The sequence below is a fragment of the Triticum dicoccoides genome, chromosome 5A (assembly GCF_002162155.2).
Source record: "Triticum dicoccoides isolate Atlit2015 ecotype Zavitan chromosome 5A, WEW_v2.0, whole genome shotgun sequence".
Taxonomy (NCBI): domain Eukaryota; kingdom Viridiplantae; phylum Streptophyta; class Magnoliopsida; order Poales; family Poaceae; genus Triticum; species Triticum dicoccoides.
Window position 1 is genome coordinate 62,700,863 of NC_041388.1, and position 15,965 is coordinate 62,716,827.

Consider the following 15,965-nt stretch of genomic DNA (forward strand, 5'->3'; position numbering starts at 1 on the left):
AAAATGAGTCTGCCGTTTGTTCCAGACACTCCTTCATATCTTGTGTTCTGCAATCTTGCGTCTCACTATGGGAGCAATATTCAGTCAATCCAGAAATTAGTGAACATAGCATTGCATGCATTTTTTTAGTCCATCCAATTTCACAAAGTTTTCTTTTTTCCATTATTAGCGCTACCCATGTTACAGAGATGATCGGAAAGTTAGCTATCATGGTAGTATCTGTGCTCTTTTGTTCTCTTTTTTTTGGTCAGAGGTGATTTGGGTGCACCTCATGATCTCTTTGTTCTGCCCAAAAAACAGTATTTCTGATGGCTTGGACAATTTCTGTCAATAATTCTGTGCATCTATGGTTGCAGGAGAATGAATTTTTATGTTCCCATGAAATTAACTCTTTTTCTTCTTTGTTAGTTATCATCTTCCATGAATATTTGTTCCATCTATCTGTTCTGCTAGCTGAAATTGATCATGTCAGATAAATTCCTTTGCCGCATCACTAGTTCTATCATTCTGATAGATGGTCGAAATATTTCACCGGCTTGCTTCAAATCCTATTGATCAACCCCGAAACACATGCCCTAAAGCTTGTTACTCTCTGGGAATCATTTATATCATAATCTACAACTATCATGCTTCAAATTGACTACGTTTATCATAATTTGTTCATGCATGACAGATTTTCTTTCTTCGCAGCTGATCTGATAAGTGACAGTATGACTGTACTTTTTATTTACAGGTAATTGATAATATGTACATTCTCATTTTCTTCTATACTCCAGTGCCCCTTGCATTTTTTCTTCCATGATGCCAGAATATCATATGAACTATTTTCTTGTGACTGTTATGCGCTAGGACAACACCAGGCAGTACTTTTTGTGAGAAAGTATACATTTTGTTTAGGACAACACCAGGTTATGGCTTAGAGTATCTACATCACTAGATGCTAATCAAACACTGCAGGTAGGCGAAATTAATGCTAGGTGATGTGCGGGTAGGTGCTAAGAAAAAAAAAACCTTGGCACACATTCCTAAGCTAAATACATTACTTGTGGTTACGTACTAACATTTTTACCTTATCTGGAAAAAAAAATGAGAAGTACTCCCTGAAGTCTCCTCGCCGATGTCCAACGGCCGCCATGACAACACCCACCTCCATGACAATCGAGCTTCTCGACCTGCCTGAAATGGACAAGGTCATTCGGGCATGTGCTTTTGATGTGCTATTTTCTCTCTTTTGATAAGAAGTCAAGTGTAGCCAACATAATTGATTTTGTGTTCTATGCTACCAGTTGTCCGGGCATCCGCTTTTTATGTACTATTTGTTCTCTTTTCGTAAGATCAATTTTGTGTTATAGAAACTATGCTACCAGTTATTCATGGTTGTGCACTAAATAGATGTTCCTCTACCTGTAATAAATATCTTTTGCTTTGTTTCCGCATTAATGAATCTGATATAATTAACAGTCCAATTGTCATTTTAATATCATGTCTGTCACTGACTATAATCAGTCAGCCGTACTAAAATATGCTAATGTTCACTTACATGTAAGGAGCATCAAAAGCAATGAAAAGGGCGCCTACAAGCTGGCAACGCCCAAACTTTCTTTCAGGAGGCGCGCCATGGCGCGCCCCAAGCGCTAGTAAGTATATTCCTTATCCCCTTATACATGATTAATATGCACCAACTCTATGACCCATCTCTCCATACAACATCCTTCAATATCCTTACGAATAATGTGGTACCTGCCATGCATATACATAAAATTTATCATCGGCAATTTTGAACTTCCGGGCAAGTAAAATCAGTTAATTATGAAATGTATCATCATCAATTTTAAACTTCTGGACAAGGAAACAAACAAGAAAAAAAGTACACGCCACACATGCACAAAGGAGAAGAAGAAGAAGAAAAAGAAGAATAAGACCAGTACAAGCGAGACATACACCAAGAATATTGTCTACATGGAAGTCCTGACCAAATAGGTAATGCAACATTTCAAAATTCAGTTTCTAATTCTACATTAATATAAAACAAACTTAAGCATTTATGTTACACATTGCATTACTAATTTTCTAAACTTAAATTCATTACTTGGATTCTATAGAACGATCCAACTGTTACTTCGGACTCAGAATTCAGTACTACTTGATTGTCTTGAAGGAGGATGTCTTCATGTACTGAACCAGTAACTCATTCGTGGAAATAGTGTTCCAATTTTTTCAAAAATGTTAACTTTTATTAAAAATAAGAAAAATTACCAAAATTAACCTAATTATCAATGCTTATTTAAATTGCACATAAAAATGATGCACAATGGCACATGAAGCAGATTGTGCCCCTTTTTTGCCCGATACAACGCATGGGCATTTGTACTAGTGAAACCAAAACTTTCATCCCTCTTGAAGAAAGATAAAACAAATATCGTGATGCTAACAACTACTGTTTTTTGCTAACGACTACTGTTTGTTTGCTAACAATCAAGGACTAACGTGTGTGGGCGTATGAAAATGGCCGCACGAGATGCTTCGAGGCGCTGCAGCAATACAAGTGCGCACAACTTCGTGTCAAGAGGCACGCCATGGGCGCGCCCCAACCCCTAGTATACAACACACCATCAGGCATATGCTGTCTGTCACAAAACATGAGGTCTCATCGCCGTAGCCTACCAAAATCGAGACCCCTGATCCAGCACAGCGTGGGAACCGGTTAGCTAGCCAGCGGCAACACTTTCTGACATACGAGCAGTCATAGCTAATATAGTACTACTACTAGTAGGGTAGCATCTGGTGCAAGGAATGTACAGCAGGGTCGATACAGAGATGGGAGAATGAATCAAAGCCAGCGCATCTTCTTCCCTTCTTCCTTCTCTCCGAGCGACCTGGCACCGGCAGCTGCTTATATTACACGCGCAGCTCCTCCATAGCATCAACAGCCTCCCTGCAAGCACGATGCGAGAATCAAAGGCATCAAAAAAGATGTCCAATCATTCAGGGTAGTGATTGTATGAGTGACTAGCATTGCATTGCTACCTCAGAGCTTTGGTGATCTCGTCGCTCTTAGGGTTGAGTTCCTGTGCTTTCAGGAACGCGTTGGCTGCTCCTTTGTAATCCTGCGCATGGACAAAATGTCGCAAGAGGTGTATCGAATAAGATTGCTGAGGGGGGACTGGACATAGAGTGGCTAGCTATACATACCTTCATGAAACTGAGAGCTTTGCCCTCACGGTACCATGCCTTGGACCAACGGGGCCGCATCATTACGCACTGTCGTGCATCTTCCAAAGCTCTGTCCCCTTCTCGCATCTGCAGCCAGCAGAGGCTCCGGTTAGCAAACATGGTGGCATCAAGTGGGTCTATATCCATTACCTGCATTTACAACAAGAGAGCTTAGCTTCGGGTGTCTGTTGGTGCAGTGGTAAATTAATCTAACAGGCTCTGTCAAGCACATCATTGCCTTTTCGTTAGTTTAACATCTCATCTGATGTAACAAAAGTGGTGGTGGGCTTCCCAGATAAAATCGTGAATGGTCTATCCTATGAAATGCAGTGTAATCACCCAACCATCACCCCACATAAGCCGACCATAATTCTATGGAAATTTCAAAACAAACAACCAACCAGTTCAAAGAACCATCATTCCAAGAATTAAGTAGTAAGACTAATAAAAACTACAGGCCATCCCATCTTCACCCCCAAATCTGACGTCTTAAAACATGTATTAAATCATTAAATGGTTCATGCATTTACCAGGCCATAGAAGTACATCGCTGTAATATAGTCTTCCTTCCCAAATGCTTCCTTTCCACATGACTTCAAATCAGCTATCCGTTGTTCCACAGAAGATGCGTCCTGGACCAGTACCATGGTCAGTTACATGCATACATAGTGAATGACAGGTCCCAACAGCACGCTAAGTATTACAGTTGGAAAATTAAATTAAAGTTCTTGGTCAGTAATCCTTCAATTATAGGCATACACACTGTTTCCTCAGTTAGCTTTGCAAACTTGGTCAAACAAAATGCCAACTAAATTTGAATACATATATCTATTTATGTATACCATCCGCCATACTAATATTGCACTCCCACTGTTCACTATTGTAAGTTGTTCTAACTTCTTTTCTGATTAGGATGTATATAGACGCATTTTAGCACTCATTTCAGTCCGTATGTAGTCCATATTGAAATATCCAAAACATTTTATATTTGTGAACATAGGGAGTAATACCTAAAGAGTGCCTATACAACTGGGCTCAGTGACTTTCCTATGCTGATAATGTACTTCCTTTTACCAGTTCTTAAATTTCTCAAGAAAATACAGGCAAGCTACAGTTGCCCTGATTTATCATGTTTAGTTGCATTTTCCTTCTATGGATATCAAAGTGGAAATAACTGAAGGTCCAGTTATACATCAAAAAATGGGTCGGTCCATGCATGTTCAAAGGTTATGAGTATGCATATGGCCTGGTGATCTTTTCACTCTGTCAACGAGAATACAGCATATGGAAGTGCTGCGTTCGAAATAGAAGATATCAACCAATCATGCAGCTTCAGGACTACAGGTTATGGCAGAATGAAGTAATCGATAAATCATCTACACACCTGATGCTTGATATGTGGAGATCTTGCAGTATTCATTATCCCATTAACGCTCCAAACTGGCTGAGATGGAATGGGTTTTGTCTTAGGAAACAGCATTTCAACAAGCTCACGTTGACCACGAGCTGCTGCTAGCTCAATTGAAACTGCGCCATGCTATATCATAGAACAGAACATAATATGTCATATGATCCAGGATGAAAAGATAAAGCGGTCAACATCGTCAAATTACAATTTTTAACTGAAAATTCTGTAAGAAAACGAGATATTCTTGAATTCATCCCAGTGGCAGTAAGAATCCTAGATACTGCTAAATGAACTTCATTTGAGAGCATAAAATAAAAGTTAGTAAACAGGGAGACAAGGGCGGAGCTACAGTTACCTGGTTAGGGATGTTAGCGTCGGCTCCAGCCTCTAGTAAAATCATGACGAAGTCCATTAAGCCATCATCAACTGCTTCCGTTAAAGGAGTTGGTCCAGAGTAACCATGAACATTCACGTCAGCGCCAGCCTATTAATGAATAGGAGAAAAAAATAACTTCAGTGATAGGAAAAGACAAGCTACTCAACCATGAAACATCCGGCAAGGAAAAAACAAGGTACTCAACAAAATCAGTACACATTTAAACATAAAAAACATATGAAAATACACGAAGTCGGTAAGTTATTGGAACCTCAATCAGTAGCTTCATGCATTTCAAGGCCTTTCCACAGACGGCCATCATGAGTGGTGAAAAGACGTGATTAGCCACTCTGTTGGGCTGAAAAGATAAATGGGCCATAGTTTTGAAAAGAGTTAGTTAGATCACATAAATATTAATTATAAATGAGCCCATCAAATATTTGATACACCTCCAAGAATAAATCATTACATCATCAAACCAAACACAGCTAATCGTGTTTGCCTTTCCAATTCATAATTTGCATTCAATTAGCTGATAGTGGAATAGACACCTTACACCAGCACCATGCTCCAGCAGAACCTTCACAACCTCAACATGGTCCTTTGCAACCGCCAAGTGTAATGGCGTGCCCCGATGATCCATAGCATCCACATGAACCCCTTTGGACAGCAATAGCCTCACAGCCTCGCAGTGTCCTGGAGGCACAACAAACATGGTGCAAATCCAAATAGATCAGAACCAGAGCCTCAACAGAAGAGTAACTCCTTTCATATGTAGGCAATGTCAAGCCTTTGATTTCACATTTCAGGGAATCAGAGTGAACTCAAGAATGAGAAAGACCACCTTCCTCTGCTGCATTGTGCAGTGACACGGAGCCCCTGTCATCGGCCATGGATGGGTCGGCGCTACGGTCGAGAAGGTACCTCATAACCTCGACATTTCCCCCAAACGCGGCGTAGAACATCGGTGTCACACCTACAAGGGTAACGCAACATCTCGGTACTAACAGAAACAAAATTTCCTGCTATGGACGCATAAGATTCCAACTAGGCGCGCACCTGTTTTCGTGGCGGAATCGACATCAAGCCCCGATTCCTCCACCAGGAACTTGCAGCTGTCCAGGCACCCCTTGGCCGCAGCGAAATGAAGTGCGGTTTGCCCTTTGTCGTCCTTGGCTCGCCGCAGATCCACCTTCTTGGTCATTCCTAGGAAGGGGAAAAATCGCAGGAACAACTGAAGTCAGATCAGACAGCACAATCATTCTAGACGATTCCCCAAATGATTTCGTGAAGTGATTACACACGGCCTCAAATCTAGGGTTTCTTCCCTGAAAATATTTTTGGGGGGTTTACCGCCCTAATGAACAAATCGAAGTTTCCTCAGAAAAGCAGCAACCGCCCCACCCAAAATTCGGAAAAAAAAGTACTAGTAGAGTTGCATCCACCCCACCTCAAATTCGTCCGTACGGAAAAAGCACCACTCGAGCGTTCCAAACAAGGAAGACTAATTGAGAGTACAGCATTCCATGAGAGAGAGAGAGAGAGAGAGAGAGGGACGGCGCTTACTCTTGAGGAGGCGGAGCTTGCCGCCGAGGGCTGCCTTGAGGGCGATGTCGCAGGGGGACGAAGCCATGGCGGCGGCGGCGGAACTGAGGAGACGAGAGCGGTGAAGGGTTTGGGGGAGGGGAAACTGAGGAGTCAGGCGCCTAGAGCGGCCAAGGGTTTGGGGGAGGAAGATACTCAGGAGTCGGCGGCAGTCACGGAGATGATAGATGATATGGCGCGAAAGAGAGGAAATAGTCTGAGGTGGGACTGTAACCGGCCACTTAAACGCAGATTAGCATATAACCCCCCTGTTTAATTAATAATTAGTTGTGTGTATTTGGGGCTGAGAAGAAACCTGACTCTCATCGATTTCTCGCCGCCGCGCCCTGCAGGTACCGCGGATGATGCCCCGGTGGCTCGGCCACCACGCAATGGCGACAGCTCAGTCGCCACGAGTCTACCAGCACGTGACGGTGACTCGACGATTGGCATCACCTCCACGCGACGATTTCACGGTTGCGACTCTTCGTCTGCATGTCGATGGGTAAACGGGAGTGCCCCCTCCCCCCCTTTCGGCAACGGCAACTTGACGGTTGCAGATATACTTGCACACACCAGTGACTCGAGAATGTGGCGTAACTCCCATGTAATGACAGCTTTTAGTCGTAGCGGCTCTGCCCACACACGACGATGGCTAATGGCAGTGACGTCGTCCTGTATGATCGAGAAGAGGTGTCTAGAAGGGGTGAATAGACTCTTAGCAAGAAAAGTTGCAGCTTTTAATTTCTTTAAGTTCAAATGGAGTTTTGGCACAAGTTTGAGCATTCACAATATATATCAAATAAGCATGACAATAGTATATGAGCAGCGGAAAGTAAATCATGCAAGTTGTAAGAATGTAACGGGATGGGATTGGAGCGTGCAAACGCAATTGAAGACATGGAGATTTTTGGCGTGGTTCCGATAGGTGATGCTATCGTACATCCACGTTGATGGAGATTTCAACCCACGAAGAGTAACGGTTGCGCGAGTCCACGGAGGGCTCCACCCATGAAGGGTCCACGAAGAAGCAACCTCGTCTATCCCACCATGACCATCGCCCACGAAGGACTTGCCTCACTAGGGTAGATCTTCACGAAGTAGGCGATCTCCTTGCCCGTACAAACTCTTTGGTTCAACTCCACAATCTTGACGGAGGCTCCCAAGTGACACCTAACCAATCTAGGAGACACCACTCTCCAAGAGGTAATAGATGATGTGTTGATGATGAACTCCTTGTTCTTGTGCTTCAAATGATAGTTTCCCCAACACTCAACTCTCTCTCATAGGGTTGGATTTGGTAGAAATATGATTTGAGTGGAAAGCAACTTGGGGAAGGCTAGAGATCAAGAATTATGTGGTTGGCATGGAATATCTTGACCTCAACACAAGCGTAGGTGGTTCTCTCTCAGAAAATGTATGTTGAAAGTGTAGGCATGTTCTGATGGCTCTCTCCATGAATGAAGAGTGTGTGGAGGGGTATATATAGCCTCCACATAAAATCTAACCGTTACACACAAATCACCAAACTTGATGGGACCGAATCATACAACTCAGTCAGACCGATTTAGTTCATAATGTGACCGTTAAGTTTTTCTGTGGGACCGATGTGCTAGGGTTAGGGTAAAGCCTTGTCTCGGTTGGACCGATTACACAAATTTGGTGGAACCGATTTTAGTATAAGTTAAACAGAGAGCTAGCCAAGCAAACTCGGCGGGACCCTCCGTGGTTGCAAGCCCATCTCGGTGAGACCGAGATCCCATCAGTGAGACCGAATTGATTAGGGTTTCTGGCAGTGACTGTGTCAAGTGAACTCGGTGACGCTGGATAGGAAATTTCGGTGGGGCCGAGTTTGACTTTTGGTTTGGGACATATTTGAATATGAGAAAGTGGTTGAGGGTTGTGGAGTATATCACTAAGGACTTTGAGCAAGAACCTCATTAAGCAACACCTCATCCCCTCTTAATAGTATTGGTTTTTCTATGGACTCAATGTGATCTTGGATCACTAAAATGAAAAATGTAGAGTCCTAAGTCTTTGAGCTTGAGCCAATCATTTGTCCTTATCATCTCGAAAGGGTTCCACATCCTCTAGTCCATGCCACTCCATTGTTGAACTTATCTGAAGCATTCTAGATGAAAGCATTAGTCCAACAAAATATATGTTGATATTAATTATCAAAATCACCCAGGAAGCACTTGTGCTTTCACGTCCCCCACACTATGGTACGCATGCTCATGTCTCGCATGAGCCGCTTGTGCTTTCGTGCTCAATTTCTATGGTGTCTTGTCTGAAGATGTGTTACTCTCTCTAGTCCATATCAATTGACACTATTTTAGTACAAAATTGTACTAAAGCAACGACAATTAATATGCATTGGAGGATTATTTTTTTTGGCAGTGTCTTGCGGAAGGTTCTTAGGTAGGGGACAAGAGGGTGAAGGGTTTGGGCAAGGGGAAACAGGGGGGTCCGGAGTCAAGGGTGGTGAAGGGGTGGAGGGGGGTGGAGGGGGAGGAGTGGAACTGGGGAGTAGGGGTCACAGAGATGCATGGTGTGAAAGAGAGGAAACAGTCCGAGGTGGGATTGTAATTGGCCATTTAAATGCAAATTGGCAAATTACCCCCTATTTGATTAATAATTAGTTGTATTATTAGGGCAGAGAAGAAAGGGAAGAAACCCTAACGGGCGTCGAGACATGCAGGAACCGAAAATGATACCCCATAGCTTAGGCACCATGTGATGGCAACAACTCAGCGGACGCGAGTCTACCAACACGTGACGGTGACTTGATGATCGACGTGAGGGTCATAAGATGATGACCACAACTTTGTGCTTCCATATTCAATTTCTACGGTGTCTTGTCTGAAGATGTGTTACTGTATTTTCTGCGGTGTCTTGTGTGAAGATGTTACTGAACTCTTGCGCTTTTGTTCCTATACCAACAGCAGTAAGAGCTTCACTTTTTTGACCGGATGGTGAGAAATCTGTGAATGTGTATTGAGGTAAAAAAAAATCAATACAAATCTTCTAAGTTCTGATGCAATGTTGAACATTTTTTCATTGTTAAAAGTGAGAATTACAATGCGTGATAAATTTCTAGAAAAGATGGTTCAAGCTCTGAAAAAAAAGACAAAGAAGAATTATGTATGAAAATGATTTAGCATACACAAAGTGCAAAGAAGAAGCCATTCTTCAGGTTGGCTCTGAAAAGACAGCCATACTTCATCTTGTAAAGATGTGATTCATCATAGGCTGGCTTTACAAAAGCTACAACATCCAGTAATACAAAATCTTGTACCCAGAATAGAGTAAAGGGAGAGAAGTAACACGGCTTTTATTGCGTACAAACAACAATTCAACTAACTGAACCGAAAATACAGTAAAGAACAAACATTCGACAACTAGCTTGTTTTCAAACAAAAATATTCATGGGTTCATGTGCATTTCATCATTTCTGATGGATTATGTGATCATTGTGTTTTTGCGAACATGACTCACTTATAAAGATTCACCGAAAATACAAAAGCAACCTAACATATAAAAATTATACTAAGGTCTTGTTGGACACCTCCATCGCTCCGGCGCCACATAGACCCAACAGATAGATTGGTGCATTGTCCGGTGGTTGTATCTCACTGTCTCCGACTAGATCATGCAGTCCGTTCAACACAACAACGAGACGGCGTACACTCTCATGACGGCGATCTGGTCCCTCTTCCTCGACAACCGCAACCAATGTGGCTGCCAGGCACTCGAGGCCTACCACACCCTCCACCAAAAGCATCTCTCCGTCAACGCCTACTTCAAACGTCTCAAAGTGTTAGCGACACGCACCGAGAGACTACGGCATGCCCATCTCCGACCGGGCTCTCGTCTCCAATATGGTATGTGGCCTCAGCAACAAATCTGTTCCCGTCGTCTCGCGGATGACCTACAAAACACGAAGCTGCCCTCCTTCATCAAAGAGAACACGTACCTGCTGCGCAAGGAGAGCCACATCGACCGTGTTCTCTTATCTCACAGCTAGGACTAAAACTTTAACCTATACTGGCCGGAGCCGGAGCATCAGGATTCCCCTGTGCGATCATGCGTTGACTCTTATTGGCTGCATTTGTAGGAATATTGTGTATGAATGGCTTAAAAATGCTGAAATTGTCGTGTAAAAATGTAGAAATTATAGCGTATGTCCGCGAAACCTAAAACGCCAAAACTAGCCGAGACGCCATATAAAATCCAGATCCTGCTCAAGCTTATAAAAGCCGGGCGGCCAGGGATTGAAACGCCGGAGATTTCTGGGAATCAATTAACATCCTTATGAACTTATGATTCCTACCACTACCGCAAATACTTATATGATTGTATATTTATGTTAGACTAAGTATATATTAGATATACGTGTTGTAACATAACTTGTATTTGTACGGTTCCCTTTTATAAATATATGACAGCCGTACCCTTCAAGGGTATAGAGCATTGTTACAAACCCTAATATGTCTAACATGGTATCAGACGACGCGTTTGATCCGCGTCACGCTTCCGCCTCCTCTGCTGCCGTTGCACCGGTCCCCGCCGCTGTGCCGCCTCTCTCCACTCTGGCGATGGAGTCGCCGTTCCTGGCATCGCCTCCACTTGCCTGGACCCGATCTACTGCGGCGGGATCGCAACCTCTCGCGCCACAGCGATCGCCTGCTGCGCTTCCGATCGCGGGCAACCCGATCCAGTCGCGTGGCACGCCTCCACCACCGGCCTCCTACGACGCCAATGGGCAGGCGGCCTATGGTGGTCCTCCAGCCCTGGTCCCGTACCATGATGCGCCCCTGGCCTCGGGGCCCTATGGCGCTCCCATCCAGGCGCCGTACGGCGGCCCGTACCCTGTGCCATACCTCGCGCCGTCGGCTGCGTCGTATGCGTTGTACGATGTTGCCGCCTCGACGTCCTACGCTGCCGTCCAGATGTACGCCGCTCCTCCCGCCTCTCGTATGGTGCGCACTCCTCGGCGGCTTACGGCCATCATCAACACCCATCGACCGATGCACTAGTCCCATACAGTGTTGTCTTGCCGCCTGGTCCGCCGCCTGATCTGCCGTTCTCCGTGCCGATGGCCGGACCAGGGCCATTTCACTTCGCCCATCTGGTGACGGTGAAGCTTTCTGCTGATAACTATATCCTGTGGCGCGCTCAAGTGTTGCCGCTGATGCGTAACCACTACCTTGAAGGACATGTTGATGGTGTTGGAAATATGCCCTAGAGGCAATAATAAAAGTATTATTATTATATTTCTTTGTTCATGATAATAGTCTTTTATTCATGCTATAACTGTATTATCCGGAAATCGTAAATACACGTGTGAATAAATAGACCACAATATGTCCCTAGTGAGCCTCTAGTTGACTAGCTCGTTGTGATCAACAGATAGTCATGTTTTCCTGGCTATGGACATTGGATGTCGTTGATAACGGGATCACATCATTAGGAGAATGATGTGATGGACAAGACCCAATCTTAAGCATAGCACAAAGGTCGGTTAGTTCGTTTGCTAGAGCTTTTCCAATGTCAAGTATCTCTTCCTTCGACCATGAGATCGTGTAACTCCCGGATACCGTAGGAGTGCTTTGGGTGTACCAAACGTCACAACGTAACTGGGTGACTATAAAGGTGCATTACAGGTATCTCTGAAAGTGTCTGTTGGGTTGACACGGATCGAGACTGGGATTTGTCACTCCGTATGACGGAGAGGTATCTCTGGGCCCACTCGGTAATGCATCATCATAATGAGCTCAAGGTGACCAAGTGTTTGGTCACGGGATCATGCATTACGGTACGAGTAAAGTGACTTGCCGGTAACGAGACTGAACAAGGTATTGGGATACCGACGATCGGGTCTCGGGCAAGTAACGTACCGATTGACAAAGGGAATTGTATACGGGGTTTGATCGAATCCTCGACATCGTGGTTCATCCGATGACATCATCGAGGAGCATGTGGGAGCCAACATGGGTATCCAGATCCCGCTGTTGGTTATTGACCGGAGAGTCTCGGTCATGTCTGCATGTCTCCCGAACCCGTAGGGTCTACACACTTAAGGTTCGGTGACGCTAGGGTTATCAGGAAGACAAGTATGTGATCATCGAATGTTGTTCGGAGTCCCGGATGAGATCTCGGACGTCACGAGGAGTTCTGGAATGGTCCGGAGGTAAAGTTTTATATATGGGAAGTTGTTAAACGGACACCGGAAAGTTTCGGGGTCATACCGGTATTGTACCGGGACCACCGGAGAGGTTCCGGGGGTCCACCGGGAGGGACCACCCCTCTCGGGGGGCCACTTGGGCTGCGTAGGGATAGCAGCCAGCCCCTAGTGGGCTTGGCGCGCCCCCCTTGGGCCCATGCGCCTAGGGTTGGGGGGGGGGGAAACCCTAAAGGGGGCGCACCCCCTTTGTTTGGGGGGCAAGCCCCCCACCCTTTGGCCGCCGCCCCCCTCTAGGGTTTCCCCTAGAGGGCCGGCCCCCTTGCCCCTTCCCCTATATATAAAGGGGTGAGGGGAGGGCTGCAATACACCACAACTCAAGGCGCAGCCCTTCCCCTCCCCAACACATCTCCTCCTCCGTACGTGCTCGGCGAAGCTCTGTCGGAATACTGCTGCACCAACTGCACCACGCCGGCGTGCTACCCTTGGAGCTGCCTTCCTCAACCTCTCCTTCCTCCTTGCTGGATCAAGACGGAGGAGACGTCGACCGTCCCGTACGTGTGTTGAACGCGGAGGTGCTGTCCGTTCAGCACTTGGTCATCGGTGATCCGAATCACAACGAGTACGACTCCATCATCACCATCCCTTGAACGCTTCCGCACTCGATCTACAAGTGGTATGTAGATGCAAACTCTTCCCTTGACTCGTTGCTTAGATGAACTCATAGATGGATCTTGGTGAAACCGTAGGAAAAATTTTAATTTTCTGCAACGTTCCCCAACAGTGGCATCATGAGCTAGGTCTATGCGTAGTTCTCTTTGCACGAGTAGAACACAATTTTGTTGTGGGCATGGATCTTGTCAACTTACTTGCCACTACTGGTCTTTTCTTGCTTCAACGGCATTGTGGGATGAAGCGGCCCGGACCAACCTTACACGTACGCTTACGTGAGACCGGTTCCACCGATTGACATGCACTAGTTGCATAAGGTGGCTGGCGGGTGTCTGTCTCTTCCACTTTAGTTGGAGCGGATTCGATGAAAAGGGTCCTTATGAAGGGTAAATAGAAGATGACAAAATCACGTTGTGGTTATTCGTAGGTAAGAAAACGTTCTTGCTAGAACCCAATTGCAGCCACGTAAAAGATGCAACAACAATTAGAGGACGTCTAACTTGTTTTTGCAGCGATTGATCATGTGATGTGATATGGCCAGAAGTTGTGATGAATGATGAATTGTGATGTATGAGATCATGTTCTTTGTAATAGGATTCACGACTTGCATGTCGATGAGTATGACAACCGGCAGGAGCCATAGGAGTTGTCTTTATTTTTTGTATGACCTGCGTGTCATTGAAGAACGCCATGTAAACTACTTTACTTTATTGCTAAACGCGTTAGTCATAGAAGTAGAAGTAGTCGTTGGCGTGACAACTTCATGAAGACACGATGATGGAGATCATGATGATGGAGATCATGATGATGGAGATCATGGTGTCATGCCGGTGACAAGATGATCATGGAGCCCCGAAGATGAAGATCAAAGGAGCTATATGATATTGGCCATATCATGTCACTACTTTATATAATTGCATGTGATGTTTATTATGTTTTATGCATCTTGTTTACTTAGGACGACGGTAGTAAATAAGATGATCCCTTACAACAATTTCAAGAAGTGTTCTCCCCTAACTGTGCACCGTTGCTAAAGTTCGTCGCTTCTAAGCACCACGTGATGATCGGGTGTGATGGATTCTTACGTTCACATACAACGGGTGTAAGACAGTTTTACACAACAAAAACACTTAGGGTTAACTTGACGAGCCTAGCATGTACAGACATGGCCATTCGCAACCAGCTGGGTGAGGTCAAGAAGAATGATCTCTCTGTCACTGCTTTCTTCAACAAAGTCAAAAGCTTGGCTGATACACTGTCCTCCATTGGGAAGCCGCTCCGTGATGAGGAGTTTACTTCATTCATTATTAATGGACTGGACGAGGACTATGACTCTCTTGTTGAAAACGTCAACGGACGTGACACGCCGATGCCACCCCGTGACCTCTATGCCTGCCTCCTTAACACGGAACAGCGGCTCGCTGCTCATCGCTCTGTCGGAGTCTACACGGAGGGCCCTTCTGCGAACGCTGCTCTTCGCGGAGGTGCCCGTGGTGCCAAGCAGAAACCGCCGCCGCCCCCGGGCAACCAGCCCCGTCCGCCCACTCCTCCAACGGCTGGTTGCAAGCGGCTTCACTACGAGGCATGTGGTGGTGGCCTCGAGTGTCAGCTTTGCGGTATTGAGGGGCACTTGGCGTCTCGGTGTCATCGTCGGTTTAAACGTGATTTCCTTGGCATTGGGAACAATGGGAAGGGTAACAAGAAGCAAGCTGCTCTTGCTACACAGGAGCCCGGATTCACTCCTTCATACTCTGTGGATCCTGCCTGGTACATGGACACAGGCGCCACAGACCATTTGACGAGCCAGCTTGACAAGTTGGCCACTGGACAACCCTACACCGGTCATGATCAGGTCCGCACTGCCAATGGATCAGGTATGCCCATCTCACATATTGGTCAGGCATCTCTTCTTTCCCGTACCACTAAAACCTTCCGTCTCCTTGATGTCCTCCGTGTTCCTTCAGTCACACGTAGTTTACTCTCGGTTCCTAAATTAACTCTTGACAACAATGTGTTTGTTGAGTTTCACCCTTTTCATTTTTTTTGTTAAGGACCGGGACACGAGGGATGTTCTTCTTAGTGGTCGAGCTCGCGACGGCTTATATGCGCTTGATGTGCCATGAGTGCTTGATGTGCCACGAGTGTCTCAAGTTTTCAGTGGCGTACGGGTGTCGTCGTCGTAGTGGCATTCTCGCCTTGGCCACCCTGCCACTCCCATTGTGCGCCATGTGCTTCATCGTCATCATCTTCCCGTTGAGTCCAGTAATAAGGAGTTTCTAGTACGTGATGCCTGTCAACAAGGCAAGAGTCATTAGTTTCCCTTTTCTATATCAAGTCGTGTTGTCAAGGCTCCTCTTGAACTTGTGTTTTCCGATGTGTGGGGCTATGCCCAAACCTCTGCTAGTGGGCACAACTATTATGTCAGTTTCATAGATGCTTTCAGTCGGTTTACTTGGCTTTATCTTATTAAGCGCAAATCTGATATGTTTCATGTTTTCATGCAATTCCAAGCACATGTTGAACGGTTA

The 15,965-nt window shown here is 45.4% G+C and overlaps 1 protein-coding gene across 3 annotated transcripts; it reads right to left on the bottom strand.

Annotated features, from left to right (window-relative positions):
* Nucleotides 1-610: 610 nt before the first annotated feature.
* On the bottom strand, nt 611-6,756 carry LOC119299317 (putative ankyrin repeat protein RF_0381). Of its 3 annotated transcripts, XR_005146145.1 has the most exons (13): nt 6,564-6,755; nt 6,057-6,203; nt 5,842-5,973; nt 5,554-5,693; nt 5,269-5,355; nt 4,977-5,105; nt 4,598-4,750; nt 3,744-3,845; nt 3,193-3,363; nt 3,028-3,107; nt 2,800-2,935; nt 1,541-1,740; nt 611-1,176 (listed from the first exon to the last, which is right to left on the bottom strand). XR_005146145.1 is itself a non-coding variant. In XM_037576554.1 (11 exons), exons 1-11 carry the CDS (start codon nt 6,628-6,630, stop codon nt 2,899-2,901), a joined length of 1,182 nt encoding a protein of 393 aa, XP_037432451.1. In that variant the 5' UTR covers nt 6,631-6,756; the 3' UTR covers nt 2,527-2,898. The 3 variants fall into 3 exon arrangements, 2 of the variants coding, with proteins under 2 accessions (XP_037432451.1, XP_037432450.1); XM_037576554.1 differs by lacking the exons at nt 611-1,176; nt 1,541-1,740 and having other exon boundaries at nt 2,527-2,935; nt 3,193-3,300; nt 6,564-6,756; XM_037576553.1 differs by lacking the exons at nt 611-1,176; nt 1,541-1,740 and having other exon boundaries at nt 2,527-2,935.
* Nucleotides 6,757-15,965: the final 9,209 nt, after the last annotated feature.

Bases quoted from the DNA above. Each gene is read 5' to 3' on its own strand.
- LOC119299317 (XM_037576553.1), bottom strand. From the start codon at position 6,630: ATGGCTTCGTCCCCCTGCGACATCGCCCTCAAGGCAGCCCTCGGCGGC. The intron at 5,974-6,056 runs GTGCGCGCCTAG...TTACCCTTGTAG, and splicing joins CGATTCCGCCACGAAAACAG to GTGTGACACCGATGTTCTAC. The intron at 5,694-5,841 runs GTGGTCTTTCTC...TTGTGCCTCCAG, and splicing joins GCACAATGCAGCAGAGGAAG to GACACTGCGAGGCTGTGAGG.